The following is a 15,665-nucleotide window of genomic DNA, read 5'->3' on the forward strand; positions in this document are numbered from 1 at the left end:
AGCTGTGCACTTGATACCTTGGCCTTTTCCAGCTGTTGCTGTGCCTGCCTCTCCACCTCGCGGCGGGCGGTCTCGCGGTCCTCCTCCAGGGACACGTCGGAATCTAGAGAGGGGCGGCTTGTGTAGGAATCGGCTGAACCCTGCAGAGGAAATGCACATGTAAGGGAGTTAGCAGAAGGCAGATGACTAAAACAAAAGTCTTAAAACTAATGCATAAATAATACAGGGTGGGAAGGAGGGTAGTGGGAAAAGCACTATTGTTTGTTATACCTATTTTATCTAGTCTGAATATTTTCAGGATTGGAGCAGAGGAACATCACTTCCCTGATATGCAACAGTTAAGCATGCAAAGATCCTTACATTAGTTCTGCTATACAGGATTAAAAAGCTCTCAGACCACAGACACTGCCACTCAGTCTTCATTGTTCAGTCTGCAAGAACGGCAAGTTACATCTCAAAGAAACATATTTAAATTAGTTTTCATACCTTACAATTTGACCAGAAGCTCTTTGTGATTCTATAATGGTCAGGAAAGAAAGATCAACAAGCAAGCAAGCTGGATAGGAGATATTATTTTTTTTATTAAACTGACTCAGTACAACTGTGACTGACTTTCAAATGCTCTCCTTCCTCCTTCCTCAGGGGTCTCTAATGTTGGAATTTTAAAAAAATCAGGAAACCAGAATGGATAAAACAGACAAAAGCAAAAATAAACAGTGTAACGCTTTACACAGAAGGAAGGAGTGTTTCTTCGAAACACGGACCATGTCGGGTCCAGTCCACATTACTATTAGGATCAGTTTTCTGGATATTTTTATGTGATTTTTATGTAGTTTATGCATTAGATGTTTGGGTTTTGTTATTTTTTTTGTAAATCTTTATTAATTTTCAAATATTAACAGTGCAGTACAATGAATTTAAACATAAATAAATCAAGAAACGCACTTTAAATATACAAATAATTCAAAAAAAACAATCATTTTCTCCCTCCCCCTTAACTAATAAAAGTAGAAATACATATATAATTTCAATACACTAGATAAAATAGGTATAACAAACAATAGTGCTTTTTCCACTACCCTGCTTCCCACCCTGCATTATTTATGCATTAGTTTTAAGACTTTTGTTTTAGTCATTTCAATAAAATTCCTGCACCCTGTACATTTTCCTGCTGTTTTGTTTTGGTCCCTGGCATAAAAGTCTAGCTAGTCGTTAGCGGAGAGGAAATACCCTGGACATACAGTATTTGCTTTTCTTTTTTTTTGTAAATCTTTATTAGTTTTCAATTATTAACAGTGCAATACAGTGAATTTGAACATAAACGAATCAAACAAAAGCACTTTAAATATACAAATATTTCAAAAACAAACATTTTCACCCCCCCTCCTCCCCTTAACCACTGAAAATAGAACCACATGTATAATTTCAATAGAATAGATATAATGAATAATGATTATATTGTTTTCCCATCTCCCTCCCTCCTACCCTGGATACTTTTCATTGTATTTAAAGGAAGGTCTGATAGACAAGAGCTGGGTTATGAGTGAGAACCGTTTCCTGGCTCTCAAAGCCAGGGTCAGTGCAAAGGTAGTGGGTGTATAAGGTGAACTTTCAGACCTTACACTCCCTCCTTGAATAACTTTCAGACCACAAGGCCTCCCTCACTGAGATTTTGATAATTAGACTCAATTAACTCATTCCCACACCATTCTTTATTCGATAATCCAGTAAAATACTATCACTGGATATTATGAAGTCAGGTTTTTCAGCCATGAGCCGACCATGTAAAAATTCCACAGAGATCTGTATGTGGATTTTCAGGGAAGCTATTCATTTAGGAGGTACTACTGAAAAGCCACAAAGTTAAATGAATATGATATGCATTTAATTTTATATTTGCCATTTGTGCAACATCACTTAAATGGGCAAGTTATCTGCTTAATAGTGCTGTCCGATTCAGGGAAAAATTTTGATTTGGCCTATTGAATCGATGTTTTGATTCAATTTGATTTGCTTTTCCCGCCCAGTTGGGCGTTTGTTTGTTTGTTTGTTTTCAAATGTCCCGGCAGGTTTATTTGGAAGCCTTCCACCCACTCCATCCCCCTTTGCCCTCTCCAACCCCACGCCGGCGCTGTGGTGTAAACAAAATAAAGAAACAAGAAAGACTTTTCCTCTCTCAGTTTAGTCCTAGCTCAGTGGTCTCAAACTTGCGGCCCGGGGGCCACATGTGGCCCTCCAGGTACTATTTTGAGGCCCTCGGTATGTTTATCATAATCACAAAAGTAAAATAAAACAGTTTCTTGATCATATGTCTCTTTAACTATAAATTACAATATTATTATTAAGACTTAGCCAAAAGGAAAGATTTATAAACTATAAAGAGTTTTACCTCATGCAAAATTGTCATTTCTTTAATAAGACATTAACTATTTTTTCTGAGGCCCTCCAAGTACCTACAAATCCTAAATGTGGCCCTGCAAAGGGTTTGAGTTTGAGACCACTGTCCTAGCTCATACTCACTGTCTTACACCAGCTCTGGCAGGATACACATAAGAACATAAGAACTGCCGCTGCTGGGTCAGACCAGTGGTCCATCGTGCCCAGCAGTCCGCTCACGTGGCGACCCTTAGGTCAAAGACCAGTGCCCTAACTGAGGCTAGCCCTACCTGCATATGTTCTGGTTCAGCAGGAACTTGTCTAACTTTGTCTTGAATCCCTGGAGGGTGTTTTCCCCTATGACAGCCTCTGGAAGAGCATTCCAGTTTTCCACCACTCTCTGGGTGAACTTCCTTACGTTTGTACGGAATCTATCCCCTTTTAACTTTACAGTGTGCCCTCTCGTTCTCTCTACCTTGGAGAGGGTGAACAACCTGTCTTTATCTACTAAGTCTATTCCCTTCATGTAGTATGGCAAAAGGAAATAAGTTAACAAATTAATCCTCCGTGTACAGGGATTCAAGACAAAGTTGGACAAGTTCTTGCTCAACTGGAAAGTACGCAGGTGAGGCTGGGCTCATTTAGAGCACTGGTCTTTGACCTAGGGGCCGCCACGTGAGCAGACTGCTGGGCATGATGGACCACTGGTTTGACCCAGCAGCGGCAATTCTTATGTTCTTAAGGAGGGACAGGGGAGGTATGATTCAGGTGTTCAAATACGTAAAAGGTATTAACGTAGAACAAAATCTTTTCCAGAGAAAGGAAAATAGTAAAACCAGAGGACAAAATTTGAGGTTGAGGGGGGTAGACTCAAGAGCAATGTAAGGAAATTCTTCTTTACGGAGAGGGTGGTGGATGCCTGGAATGTGCTCCCGAGAGAGGTGGTAGAGAGGAAAACAGTGACGGAGTTCAAAAAAGCATGGGATGAACAGAGGATCTAGAATCGGAAAATAATACTAAATAGTAAAGAACTAAGGCCAGTACTGGGCAGACTTGCACGGTCTGTGTCTGTATATGGCCGTTTGATTGAGGATGGGCTGGGGAGGACTTCACTGGCTGGGAGGGTGTAGATGGACTGGAGTGAGCTTTGACGGAGACTTCAGTAGTTGGAACCTAAGAACAAATTATTGCCCAGAAATAGCTAAGGAGAAGAAGAAGAAAAAAAAAAAAAACAACAAAATTTTAGATTGAATCAGGTTGGGCAGACTAGATGGACCATTCGGGTTTTTATCTGCCATCATCTACTATGTTACTATAACTGGTTAACTTTGTAGTGCTTAAATAAAATCCAGATATTCAATGCCAGTCGCTGGAAATGGCCTTACATTCAGTATCTGGATTTAATGCTGCACAGCACCATCTGAATACTGGGTCCTCCCACAGGGATTTTGGACAGGCTCTGAAATTGTGGCTATTCATAAAATATTTGTCTCATTAATCCTTTTATATGCTTTGCTGTTTTATATGAAATAGAAACTGATCATCTGTTTCTGTAATCTGCCTTGAGCTACTTGAAGTAAAGGGAAATATAAATGCTCAAATTTGTTTAATTTAATTAACTCGAATGGTTCTGGCTAAGATCCCACAGCTTAAATTGTGGCACACAATAATACCCTGTCTAGCAAAGATCAGTCTGGCTTTGTTAATGGTTGCCAATTAGTTAACAATACGTGGATTGTTAAATATCAATCATCTTGCTAAGCAATGTGAGAAAACCCTTGACAGGATTTCTTGGAGATTTTGGTTCCTAGGGAGTCTGGTCTCTCAAACAAGCTTAATTCTTGGGTGAAAGCATATTGTACAAACTCCAGAGTTAGTGTTTTGGCAAATGGTATTTCGTCTCTTTTTGTACATGCCAGGATTGTCCTTTATCACCCTTGCTTTTTAACATGATACTGGAACCACTGGACCAGGAAATTAAGACTTTGAGGGCTCCTTTTACTAAGGTGCGCTAGCGTTTTTAGCGCGCGCTTAAGATTAACGCACGCAAACCGTGCGCTAAACGGAAAATACTAACGCAAGCTCTATGGAGGCGTTAGAGTTTAGTGTGCGCACTAAAATCGCTAGCGCACCTTAGTAAAGGGAGCCCTAAGGGTTTTTCAATTTCACCAAGATAGACCAATAAATTGCACTTTCTCCTGGATTCTGTATAGGTCGCCTAACATTAGACATGCAATTTTGGATGTGGATCCCAGATGCGTAAACAAACTAATTAGCTAACTAGGTGATAATCAATTATTTATTTGCTCATTTTTATAGCCCGTCCTCCCCAGAAGCTCAGAACGGGTTACAATAAAATAAAAATAAAAATTCAGATAGGAAAGATAGAGATAAAGACAAGAGATGTACATCCCAACAAGTATTCAGTGAGTAAAATTAAATAAAAATTAAAAATTAGAATTAAAAAATAAAATAAAGTAAATTCCAGTCATACAATAGGATCTGATGTTAGAAGTTTGAATGCAGGCCTGACATTGATATTGACAAGCACTTACTTATCAGTAATTAGGAGTTCTGCGTAGATCTGTCCTAGGCCCTATTCTTTAACATGCACGTCTAAATTCCATAGCGTACAACTCCAAAAGGGGTGTGGCTATGGCAGGTCAGGGGTGTTCCCAGAAAAGCTTGGTGTTATAGAATACCTGCATTTGCATACATTTGAATTCCCAGGCAGAACTAATACACGCAGTACCTACTTGTTCGCCTTTCCATCCAAGTATAGTCAAATTAAGATCTTCCCCTAATATTAGTTCTACCCCTCCACCCAACCCGTGAGGCTTCCTGTGTCAATAGTTTTCTTGGCCAAAATTGGGGACATATATGTTGACAAATTTACAGTCTTTACTGCCTTCACCCCAACAAATTAATCTCCCAAATCTCTCTTAATTTTCGACACTTGCCAATTTAATTTTATGGCAAATAATATCACCTCTCCTCTCTTTCTGTGTTCCTGTGTGTTGGAGGCACAGATTAGAGTTGAGAAGTCTCTATGTTTAAGCCGATTTTTATTTTGCTAACTCATGAGGTACTACTCCTATTTCTCATGCCACATGGGCTTCTAATGCCATTGGGGCTTGTGGGCATCCGAGAAGCTGAAAGCTATGCCTTCGGCAGACAGGTTTCAGCGGAGATGTCAGACTAACGATGTACCACCCATCTGGGCAGCAGCAAATAGGCAGTGTTGGAGGTGGAGGATTGCGGGGAGAGAGGGGGGGAGGAGGTAGTCCACCCTGGCCACCATCTTGGTAGGGGGCGCCAGCATCTCTCCTCCTCTCCGACCCTTCCCTTCCCTTCCCTCTGACACAACCAGTGACCGGTTCAACAAACACAGGCAACTCTATTGTTCTCATAGACTATATTCACTGAACGTCAAAATTTAAGACGAGCTGATCAATTAGATTGTAAGATCTCTCGAGCAGGGACTGTCTCTTGCGTGTTAATGTACAATGGTGCGTGCGTCCGGCAACGCAATAGAAACGATAAGTGGACGTAGTACAGTTCTATGAGCCACTGTTTGCGTAATAAGGTTTGTAAGAGAAAAATCCTGTTGCTGTTTTATTTGGTTTACATCTTGCTTCTGCTTTTACTTTTTACTGCAAGAAAGTATTACTTCGGTAAAAGTAAAAAAAAAAATCCTATACTTCTTTACAAGTATAAGCAACAAAATTTTTACTTAAGTACGTTAAATTCTGTAGTCGCATTTACTTACTTTCAATACAATACTGGTAAAAACCCAGGAATCAGGCTTTAAAGCTAATCCTTTTTTCCCGGGGGGAGAGGAAGAAGCTCCACTTCATCTGAAGCTAGGAAGAGACAGTTACATGTTACAATGAGGCCTGGGGTGAGAAAGAAAGGAGTGATTTCCCATGGGAGCAGTCCCTGGGTTAAGAACGCCCGACATTAGGGTTACCAGACGTCAGGATTTCCTCGGACATGTCCTCCTTTTGAGGACATGTCTGGGGGTCTGGATGGCCTTTCAAAATCCAGCACTTTGTTCAGGTTTTGAAAAGAAATCGCATCAGGAGGGAGCATCCGTGCATGCACGGATTCAACACGGTGGCATCACACGAATGCGCGAATGCCTTCCCGCCCAACGAATAGACATTGGGGGCAGGGCTGGGTCATAACGGGACGGAGATGAGTGGAACTGGGCGGGCCTGGGGTGCGGGTCTAGGGGGGTCCAGATTTTACAAATGTAAAATCTGGTAACCCTAAGCGACATACATCGGACTTGTACTTATGAACTGGTGTCCTGCCTCTCCCTTCCTATGCCAACATGCCCCCTCTTCCTCCCTTCCTGTCCAAACATCGTCCTTTCCTCCATTCTGTGTCTCAAATTCATGTCTCCCTCCCTCCCTGGGACTTTACCTCCGCTGGCTGGCTGCCTCCGCCCAGCCGCACTTCTCCTCACAAAGCTGCAAGCTGTGGCTCATGCATGCGGCTGACCCGGATTCCTTCCCTCTGACCTCAGAGGGAAGGCTACCAGGTCAGCCGCGGGCCATGTGTAGGAGCCGTGGCTGTGGCTTAGACAGCGATACGACGCCAGGCACTACTCCCCTATCACAGGATATGAGACATTTATGAGAACTGGAGATCTGGTACTAGTGGTTGAGCTCTGGCGTTTCTCCCCTTGCTCCATGATGTGTTTATGAGGGGCAGCGAGTCACCACCCACAAAAAAAAACCCCGAGGACCTGGCCTACCCCAAGTTCCTCAAGAAACTTACAGCCTTTCTCGAGATCCACGTGGGTGGACCACCAGAACCCATGTGGCTGACTATCCTGCTGTCCATGGAGAACCTACGTTACAGGTAAGTAACTACACTTTTTATACTGCACCACAATGCATTACAAAATGCCCAGCATTATAAGGTACTTTGTTTTACATTTTTTTCAGTGTACAGAGAGATTCTTAAACTTATATTCTCTCCTTTCAGGTTCAGAACCTGCAGTGGCGCAATGCTACTTTCTTCTTTCTAGGTTCGGACGTTTCCGCAGGAGCAAGCAAAGTTTTCTAGTTTCAAATTGTTACGTCTGAATTCTTGTTTGAAGCAAATGAATGCTCTACCAGAAGTTTTATCTGACCTTCCTGAGAATATCTTCAGAGATTTGTATATCACATGGATATACAATAGATACTGTTTCACCTACAACAAGAAGTGGAACTATACCCTGTCTTTGTCCTCCTGAAGTTTTAGAGACACCCCAGAGGCCACGGATGGTCCCTATACATGGCCTCCTCCATGTGGAATACTTCACTTTACCATACAACCAGTTTCCAAAAAGTTAAAAGGGGATAGACTCCGTACAAACGTAAGGAAGCTCTTCTTCACCCAGAGAATGGTAGAAATCTGGAACACTCTTCCAGAGGCTGTTATAGAGGAAAGCACCCTACAAGGGATTCAAGAAAAGGTTAGATAAGTCCCTGTTGGACCAGAACATACGCAGGTAAGGCTAGACTCTAGTACGGCACTGGTCTTTGACCTAAGGGCCTCCGCGTGAGTGGACTGCTAGGCACGATGGACCGCTGGTCTGACCCAGCAGCGGCAAATCTTATGTTCTTATTTGTTGGGAGGAGGGTAGAGGGTGGGTGGGACTAGGGTATGTTTACTTTCTAACTGATGTTGTTCAAGCTTTTGGTATTGTAATAAAGAAAACTTTTTTTTTTGTTTGACATAGTTTTATTCTTTTTTACGCAGAGGGTGGTGGACACATGGAACGCGCTTCCGGAGGAAGTGATAGGCCAGAACTCTGTACAGGGGTTCAAAAAGGGTTTGGATAGGTTCCTGGAGGATAAAGGGATAGAGGGGTACAGATAGAACTTGAGGTAGGTTATAAAAGTGGTCAGAAACCACTTCACAGGTCGCAGACCTGATGGGCCGCTGCGGGAGCGGACCGCTGGGCGAGATGGACCTCGGTTTGACCCAGTGGAGGCAACTTCTTATGTTCTTATTTTCTTATTGTGAAGCAAACACACAGCCATACAATATCCAAGAAAATGGTACATGGGAAGGCAACAAGAAAATACACTATGCAAATCTCGAATCACAGAGAATACAAAAGAGCAGAGAAGGAGGACCAGAACATCCAACCATAGAAGCCCCACCCTAAAAAAAAAGGGGGAGGGAAGATGGAAACCCAACAAAACCCAACAAAGTGCCAGCTGTGAAGCAACTAACTCAAGAAAGAAAAGACAGAAAGAGATAGGAGATATGTACACAGTCAGTGAACCCGCTTCTCAATTAGAAAACTTAATAATAATTAAAAAAAAAATATATATATATATATATAAAAACATCAGTAGCAAAATCTATTACATAAAGAGACCTAAAACCAAAGGAGAAAGACAAGGAGTAGGCAAGATGATTTCCTACAGAAATCCGGTGATATTGCTGATAGAAACCAAAAATATGTTATCTCCCGCAACAGCTTGCTCTTAGTAAACACAGTCTGAACCAGCAGTTTCAGCTCCAAGTTAACTTAGTAATTCATCTCTCTAGGACAAATCTTCCTACTCTATAAAAGAGAAAAAAAAAAAAAGAATGTGTGCTTGTTGGAAGTCTGACACTGGTGGCACTTTTTCAGTGGCCTGTCATATGTTTGGATGCATCACTGAATTCTCTACAGAAACCTGAAGAACAGCTCGGTAGCTTTCATCTTCATTCTCCCCTCAGGGACACAGAGAGTGCACGAAGGTCTCGGGAGAGCTCAAACACTGCCAAAGCAACCAGGATTAATGGAGGCAGCTCTCTGCTCTAGCAACTGAGTGGTACAGCGCTTTTATTTCCCTGTTAGCTGCTTGAAATAGAGACAATAAGAACAAAATTAAACCTCCATGTCCATTTAGTCTACCCACTTCAGGGCGCAATCTAAGGTTACCAGATTTTGCCTCGGGGGGAAAAAAAAAAAGGAGGATGAGGGCCCCGCCCCTGGCCCTGCCCTGTTCCGCCCCCAACCCTGGACCCACACAAAGCTCATCTCTTCAGGGCCACGTTCTAAAGGCATCTGTGCATGTGAGGATGCGATGTGGTGACGTTCCACACACATGTGCGCATGCGTGTGATGTCACCGCATCATATCTGTACATGCCTATATATAGAGCCACAGCAGCCTACACGATACTATGTTTCCTGGAAAATGTAACTTTTGTCTTGGCTCTGTTTCTTCGAGTCAATAAGTGGATTTTTAAATACCTTTGTTATTGATTGCCTGGAGGATACTTTAGGCTGGGTATTGTCTGTTGGGTGAGAATGGTATCTCAGGGTTTTGTAATTTGTGGTATTGTAATTTAGTTTTGATTTTAGAATTGTAATTCTGTCTTATGTTTACAATTATGTATGTTCATTTTTATGGAAACTGCTTTGTTTAAAGGCTGTATATAAGTGGTTGCAGAAGGGGTTCCCTGATTGGTGAAATTTAAATAATCAGTAAAGTTTGCCGGGCCTATGCTTCCAGACAGATTTGCTAGGGCATCATCAGACTGCCAAGTGGTATAAATTAATATCGGAATATTTGAATTAAAAAAACTAGCCTATAGGACATTTGGAGCATTGAGATTAAGCAGCAGATTTCTGCTACTCAATGGCCATGGATTTGGATTTGGAGGATGAGATGTACAATGTCAGCATCTATGAGACAAACTTGGGTTTTTTCTGTTACATACAGTTTTTTAGACCCCAGTTCGTTTGCAGAAGTTAGACAGTTCAAAATCTAATAGATGCTGGCATTGTCATCTTGAAATAGGGACACTGGATCATTTGTTGTTCTATTGCCCATTGATACTCAACTTTTTGAAATCAATATGGGGACAAACCAACTTGATTTTGGAGTCTTCGATTCCGTTATCTTCTGAGGTGGTTATCTGTGGTACATTGTTGTCACTTAAACCTCCTTTGGACAAATATAAAAGTAGATTATTTACCATCATGACTGGGATAGCCATGCAAATGGTTACTAAAACCTGGAAAAATTGGGATAGATCCAATTTTTCTTTTTGGTGGGATTCTTTATGCTTATGTCATAAATATGAGAAAATGAATTCAGAAATTTTGGGTAATAATAAGTTGTTTAAATTAACTTGGAGTCCATTGATAAATTTTGTTAAATCTGATTAGTTGGATTATTCTCCTGATTTCTTGAGTTACACATCCAGGGTGGGTGGGTGGGAAGGTGGAGGGGTATTATATTTTGATGTCATCATTGATTAATAAGTTCAATATGATTTACACTGAAGTAATGCATTATGTTTTTTGTGCTTATGTTGGGGTAGCAGGGGGGAAATGTTTTTGAAGTATTTCTATGATTGATGTTGTAGTCTTCTAAAATAATAAAAAATTTTTTTTAAAAAAAAGAAAATGCAATTTTGAAGTTAATTATATGTTTATGTATATTTTCATGCATTGTTTTTTGATTGAAAAATTAATAAAGATTTACAAAAAAAAAAAAAAAAAAAAGGCGGTATATAAATTTTTCAAATAAATACATGCTATATAAAGTTATCAAATTATACATGCAGTCTGAGGCAATATATTATAAATAGCAGCTGACCATTAACACTGTCTTTGTTTCGGGTGATTTGTTTTATTAGTCTGAGTCTCTTTGGACACCTGGTAGAGATTTCTTTAAAAGCCATGTTTTTTAGATTTTTGTGAAACTGTGTATATACTGTGGTTGTATGAATTTTGATGTAAAGTGAGCTCCACACTTTTGCTATTTGGTAGTTGAATGATCTGCTGCGAGATGTCTTGTAATTTATATCTGTGGAGGTGATGGTGCCTCTGAATATCACACTTAGAGATAAGTGATTTAACCGTGAAGAAGAGGCTCCTGCCAAGTAAAATCACTTTGAATACCGTCCGGTGGCATCACATATAGGGCAGTCAGCAATTTGCCACCGTGTCATCTTTATGTGGAAAGGTATTTTCAATATGACATCTAAATCCGAGTTTAGATGTTTTGTGGAAAAAGTCCAGAACTTTCAGTAGCAAACATGACCATTTTCTTTTTCTTTTAAATAATGTTTATTATGAGAGAAATGCATGCCATGACATACAACCACAATAACATCCATCGCATATACAAAGAAATACATCAAAATCTAAGTACACAAAACGCAAACTTAAGTCTCTCAGAATTTTCTTTTTTTCTTTATAAATCTTTATTGATTTTTCAAGCTACAATTGTGCAACAAATGAATCACAAATATGGGTATTACAAACCAAGCACAACAAATGTATAACATTAATGCTCTATTATTTTTATCCCCTCCCTCCCACCCAATACAAATATATTAAAATCTTCATGAAACTATTCATAAATTCCTATATCAATATGAATACCATTTCCATTCCCATTCCCCCATCCCATGGATGTTTGTGAGCCATTGGCTAAATATTATAAAGAGGAATAATCTCTCAGAATTTACTAAAATAATTATAACCCTCCCTCCCATCCCCCCCCCCCAAAAAAATAAATAAATAAAAGAAGAATCAGCATCACTGGACATCACAGATATAGTACAACCCACTCAATCCGATACACCCGGTATAGCCTGCCACTGCATATATTTATCCCACACCTTACAATAATTATGCAAAGTATTATGACGAAGAGCTGTCAGCTTGGACATGAACTGGAGGTAATCCAGACGATTATAAATCTCATGGAAGCCAGGAATAGTAGGAGACTGCCAACAATGAGCTAGCGCCAAGCTGGCGGCCGTGAATACACAGGCTGCAAATTTCTGCTCAGGTTTCGTAAAACCAGGTACAACCACGTTCAACAAACAGCACTCCAAACAAACAGGACAATGTTTCTGCAACACACTGTAACCGGCAGCCTCAGGGCAATGGGTCATGGGCCACCGGTACAAGAAAACCTCTTGTGAGCTGCTGCGGGCAGCACAAGGAAAAATAATAAAGCGTTTAGTTTAAGGACACCAAAATAAACTTGAACTTTGTTTCTCAAAGTAAAAATAACCAGAAAGCTTGTCAGGATGATTCTGCTTATTAACATAGGCTAAATGTTCATATAGCAAAGCTGAATAAGCCACTAGTCTCTGTGGGTGTATCAAAATGAAAATAGTTCAAAAACATTCAACAGGAAATTTACCCAACAGAGTAGTCCACATTAATTCACAGTCCCAAAATGTATGAACAGCAAAAGAAAGGAAAACTTTCAAACACAAGATAAACTTCAGGGCTGCACTACTTCAGCACAAGTCAGTGCACCCGCACTGGCTTCATCAGTAGCAGAGTGCTGGCCAGACATTGTGCTCAGTGTGTGTAAATCTGCCAAAAAATTGGCCCTCTATCCCACCACTATGAACACGGGGCTAACCCCACTGTCTGGGATAGAAAAACAGTTCTCTTTCCCCCACCAGGGAAAACAACAAACTTCCAAAAAGGAAAAACAAATATAAAAAAAAAACCCCAAAGTACTTGTATGGTTCAAAACAAAACCTCTTTACTCTTCAGCTGGCTTTGAAGTATCCAGCACTTGCAAGCAATTAGAAAAATAAACTTTAATTACTCACAGCAACAGAGTCAGTCACTTTATCCTTCTCCTGTTCATATATGTTCCAAAAATAAGACGAGCAGAATTCATTATTAACTATAATCTTGTTCCGCAGGTTAGCCATAATGCCAACATACAAGGAATTATAATAATCAAGATGTATGATATATTGAGTTAATATAGCAAAATGAGACCATTCAAACAATTGCACAGATCTTAGCTACCTAAATTTAAAGAAACATTTCTTGCTTATGTTGTTCACTTGTGATTGATATGTCAACATAGAATCTAACCCCCACCCCCACACACCCCATTACTTTGGAAGTACACTTCTCCCTCCGAATCCGAGGTTTCCGTATCCGCAGATTCGGTTATTCGTGATTTTTTTTTTTTACAAAAAAACTATTTTCATTTTTTGGCTATTTTTAAGCCAAGCCTTCCCGGAACCTTACCTGGTGGTCTAGCGGTGAAGTGGGGCAGGAGCGATTTTCCTATGCTCCTGCCCCGTGCAGAGCCGTTATCAGAGTGGCTGCCGGGAGTTCTCGTTGTAGTCTTGAGATTCTGATAATGGCTCTGCACGGGACAGGAGCATAGGAAGATCGCTCCTGCCCCGCTTCACCGCTAGACCACCAGGTAAGGTTCCGGGGATGCAGGAGGGAGGCGGGGGTGGGTCAGTAATAAACAAGTGCCAAAAAGATGGCCAAACTGATCAGAAGAAATGTCACATTTTTGGACCCCAATCTACGGGATCCTTCAGGGCTCACTACTTTCCCGATGGTCTCTTAACATTTTTTTCATGAGTACACTTCTCCTTCCGTATTTGCGGTTTCAGCAATCGAGGTTTCAATTATTTGCGGTTTTTAGCTTGCTGGCTCCTCCCCCAAAATTACATCAGCTTGCATAGAGAATGGTATCCTGCCCTAGTCTTGAGACTACAACGGGAACTCCCAGCAGCCATCCTGATGACGGTTCTGCACAGGGCAGGAGCATAGGAAGATCGTTCCTGCCCCGCTTCACCGCTAGACCACCAGGTAAAGTTCCGGGGATGCAGGAGGGAGGCGAGGGTGGGTCAGAGACAGCTGAGAAGTTATTTGTGATTTTTCACACTTCGCGGTCCGGCTCTGCACCTAACCCCCACGAATACCGAGGGAGAAGTGTAAGCTCAATTACTATCAGTTGTACTGAGAATAGCAATGTTAGGAAATGACTATTCTTGTATATCAACGAAAGCAATCTGTTCTTAGATAAATTTAATTTCAAGCAGAATCTATTAGCCCAGTGCTGAACTTTAGTTATTAACATCACAAGTTTTAAGACAAAGTTGCACATTTGAATCTACTTCCAGTAGAATGAAAATGTCTGCATACGAATACAAGTATTCACCTTCATCTAATTTAACCGAACTAAGAGTACACTTCTCCCTCCGTATTCACTGTGATAGAGGATTAACAGACCCGCAAATACAGAAAAACCGCAAATAACTTTTTCATATGTTATTCGGTGTTTTCTATTAAAAACTATCGTGAATCCGCAAATAGCATGGTGGGAGACCTGGCCTGTTCCTGAAGGAGAGGCAAAACACGAAGTCGGGCCTTATCCAATCAGGAGCCACTTTGACACGCAGCTCCTGATTGGATAAGGTCCGACTTCGTGCAGGAAGAGGTGGTCAGAGCGAACCGCAAGTGATTTCCTGCACTCGCGGCACTCTGGCTTCTCTCCTGCCCTCTCCCGCTGCCCTCTTCAGGAACCCCCGCAAATCTCAAAAAACCGCGAATACGGTTTTTCATGGGGGAGCCTGAAGAGGGCAGCGGGAGAGGGCAGGAGAGAAGCCAGAGTGCCGCGAGTGCAGGAAATCACTTGCGGTTCGCTCTAACCACCTCTTCCTGCACGAAGTCGGACCTTAACCAATCAGGAGCTGCGTGTCAAAGTCAGGAAGAGGTGGTCGGAGCGAACCGCGAGTGATTTCCTGCACTTGCGGCGCTCCGGCTGCTCTTTCTTGCCTCTCCCGCTGCCCTCTCCTTGTCGGCGGTTCGTGGTCCAAAAATGACCGGGACCGTGAACCGCCGACCGCGAACAACCAGGGGAACACTGTACTATTCTCCCAGAGAAGCTCAGAACGGTTTACATGAATTTATTCAGGTACTCAATTTTCCCAGTGGGCTCACAATCTATCTAATGTACCTGGGGCAGTGGGGGGATTAAATGACTTGCCCAGGGTCACAAGGTGCAGCATGGGTTTGAACCCACCTCAGGGTGCTGATACTGCAGCTCTAACCACCGCGCCACACTCTCCCCACAGGTGGCATATATATGGCACCAGTAGGCTTAAAGGCTTGGGTCCACTAAATTTTGGGAGTTATGGTGAGATGTGTACCTGGACTTTTTTTTAATGTGAAATTCATTGTGGTGCCCCACTACTTTGCTGGGATATTTATATAGCCAGTCTACTAAAACTGCTGGTCCCTCCTACATCCCAATGGCTTGTGTTGTGCATTTTTCTTTTGGACTTTTAAATGGTTCGAAAAGATAGACGCACAACTAAGAAATGGCCATTTTCGAAACAAAAAAAAAAAGATAGGACGTTTTCTGTTTCAAAAATGGTCACGTTGACTACTAGATTTTGGGGTGTGTTCTGCAAAAGGCCTGAACTCGGATGTGGACATCATATTGAAAATGCCCTTCCATGTCTCTGTGTGCATATTTCCCAAATTTTCAA

At 41.5% G+C, this 15,665-nt stretch overlaps 1 protein-coding gene across 3 annotated transcripts in view; it reads right to left on the reverse strand.

Annotated features, from left to right (window-relative positions):
- CACNB3 (calcium voltage-gated channel auxiliary subunit beta 3) overlaps window positions 1-15,665 on the reverse strand; it is a 144,985-nt gene that overhangs the window by 93,402 nt on the left and 35,918 nt on the right. For all 3 annotated transcript variants that reach the window (XM_033938798.1, XM_033938797.1, XM_033938796.1), the window contains exon 2: window positions 18-140. In XM_033938798.1, the coding sequence (XP_033794689.1) occupies window positions 18-140 (123 nt within the window). The remainder of the gene's footprint in view (window positions 1-17; window positions 141-15,665) is intronic.

The sequence above is a fragment of the Geotrypetes seraphini genome, chromosome 3 (genome assembly GCF_902459505.1).
Source record: "Geotrypetes seraphini chromosome 3, aGeoSer1.1, whole genome shotgun sequence".
NCBI lineage: Eukaryota > Metazoa > Chordata > Amphibia > Gymnophiona > Dermophiidae > Geotrypetes > Geotrypetes seraphini.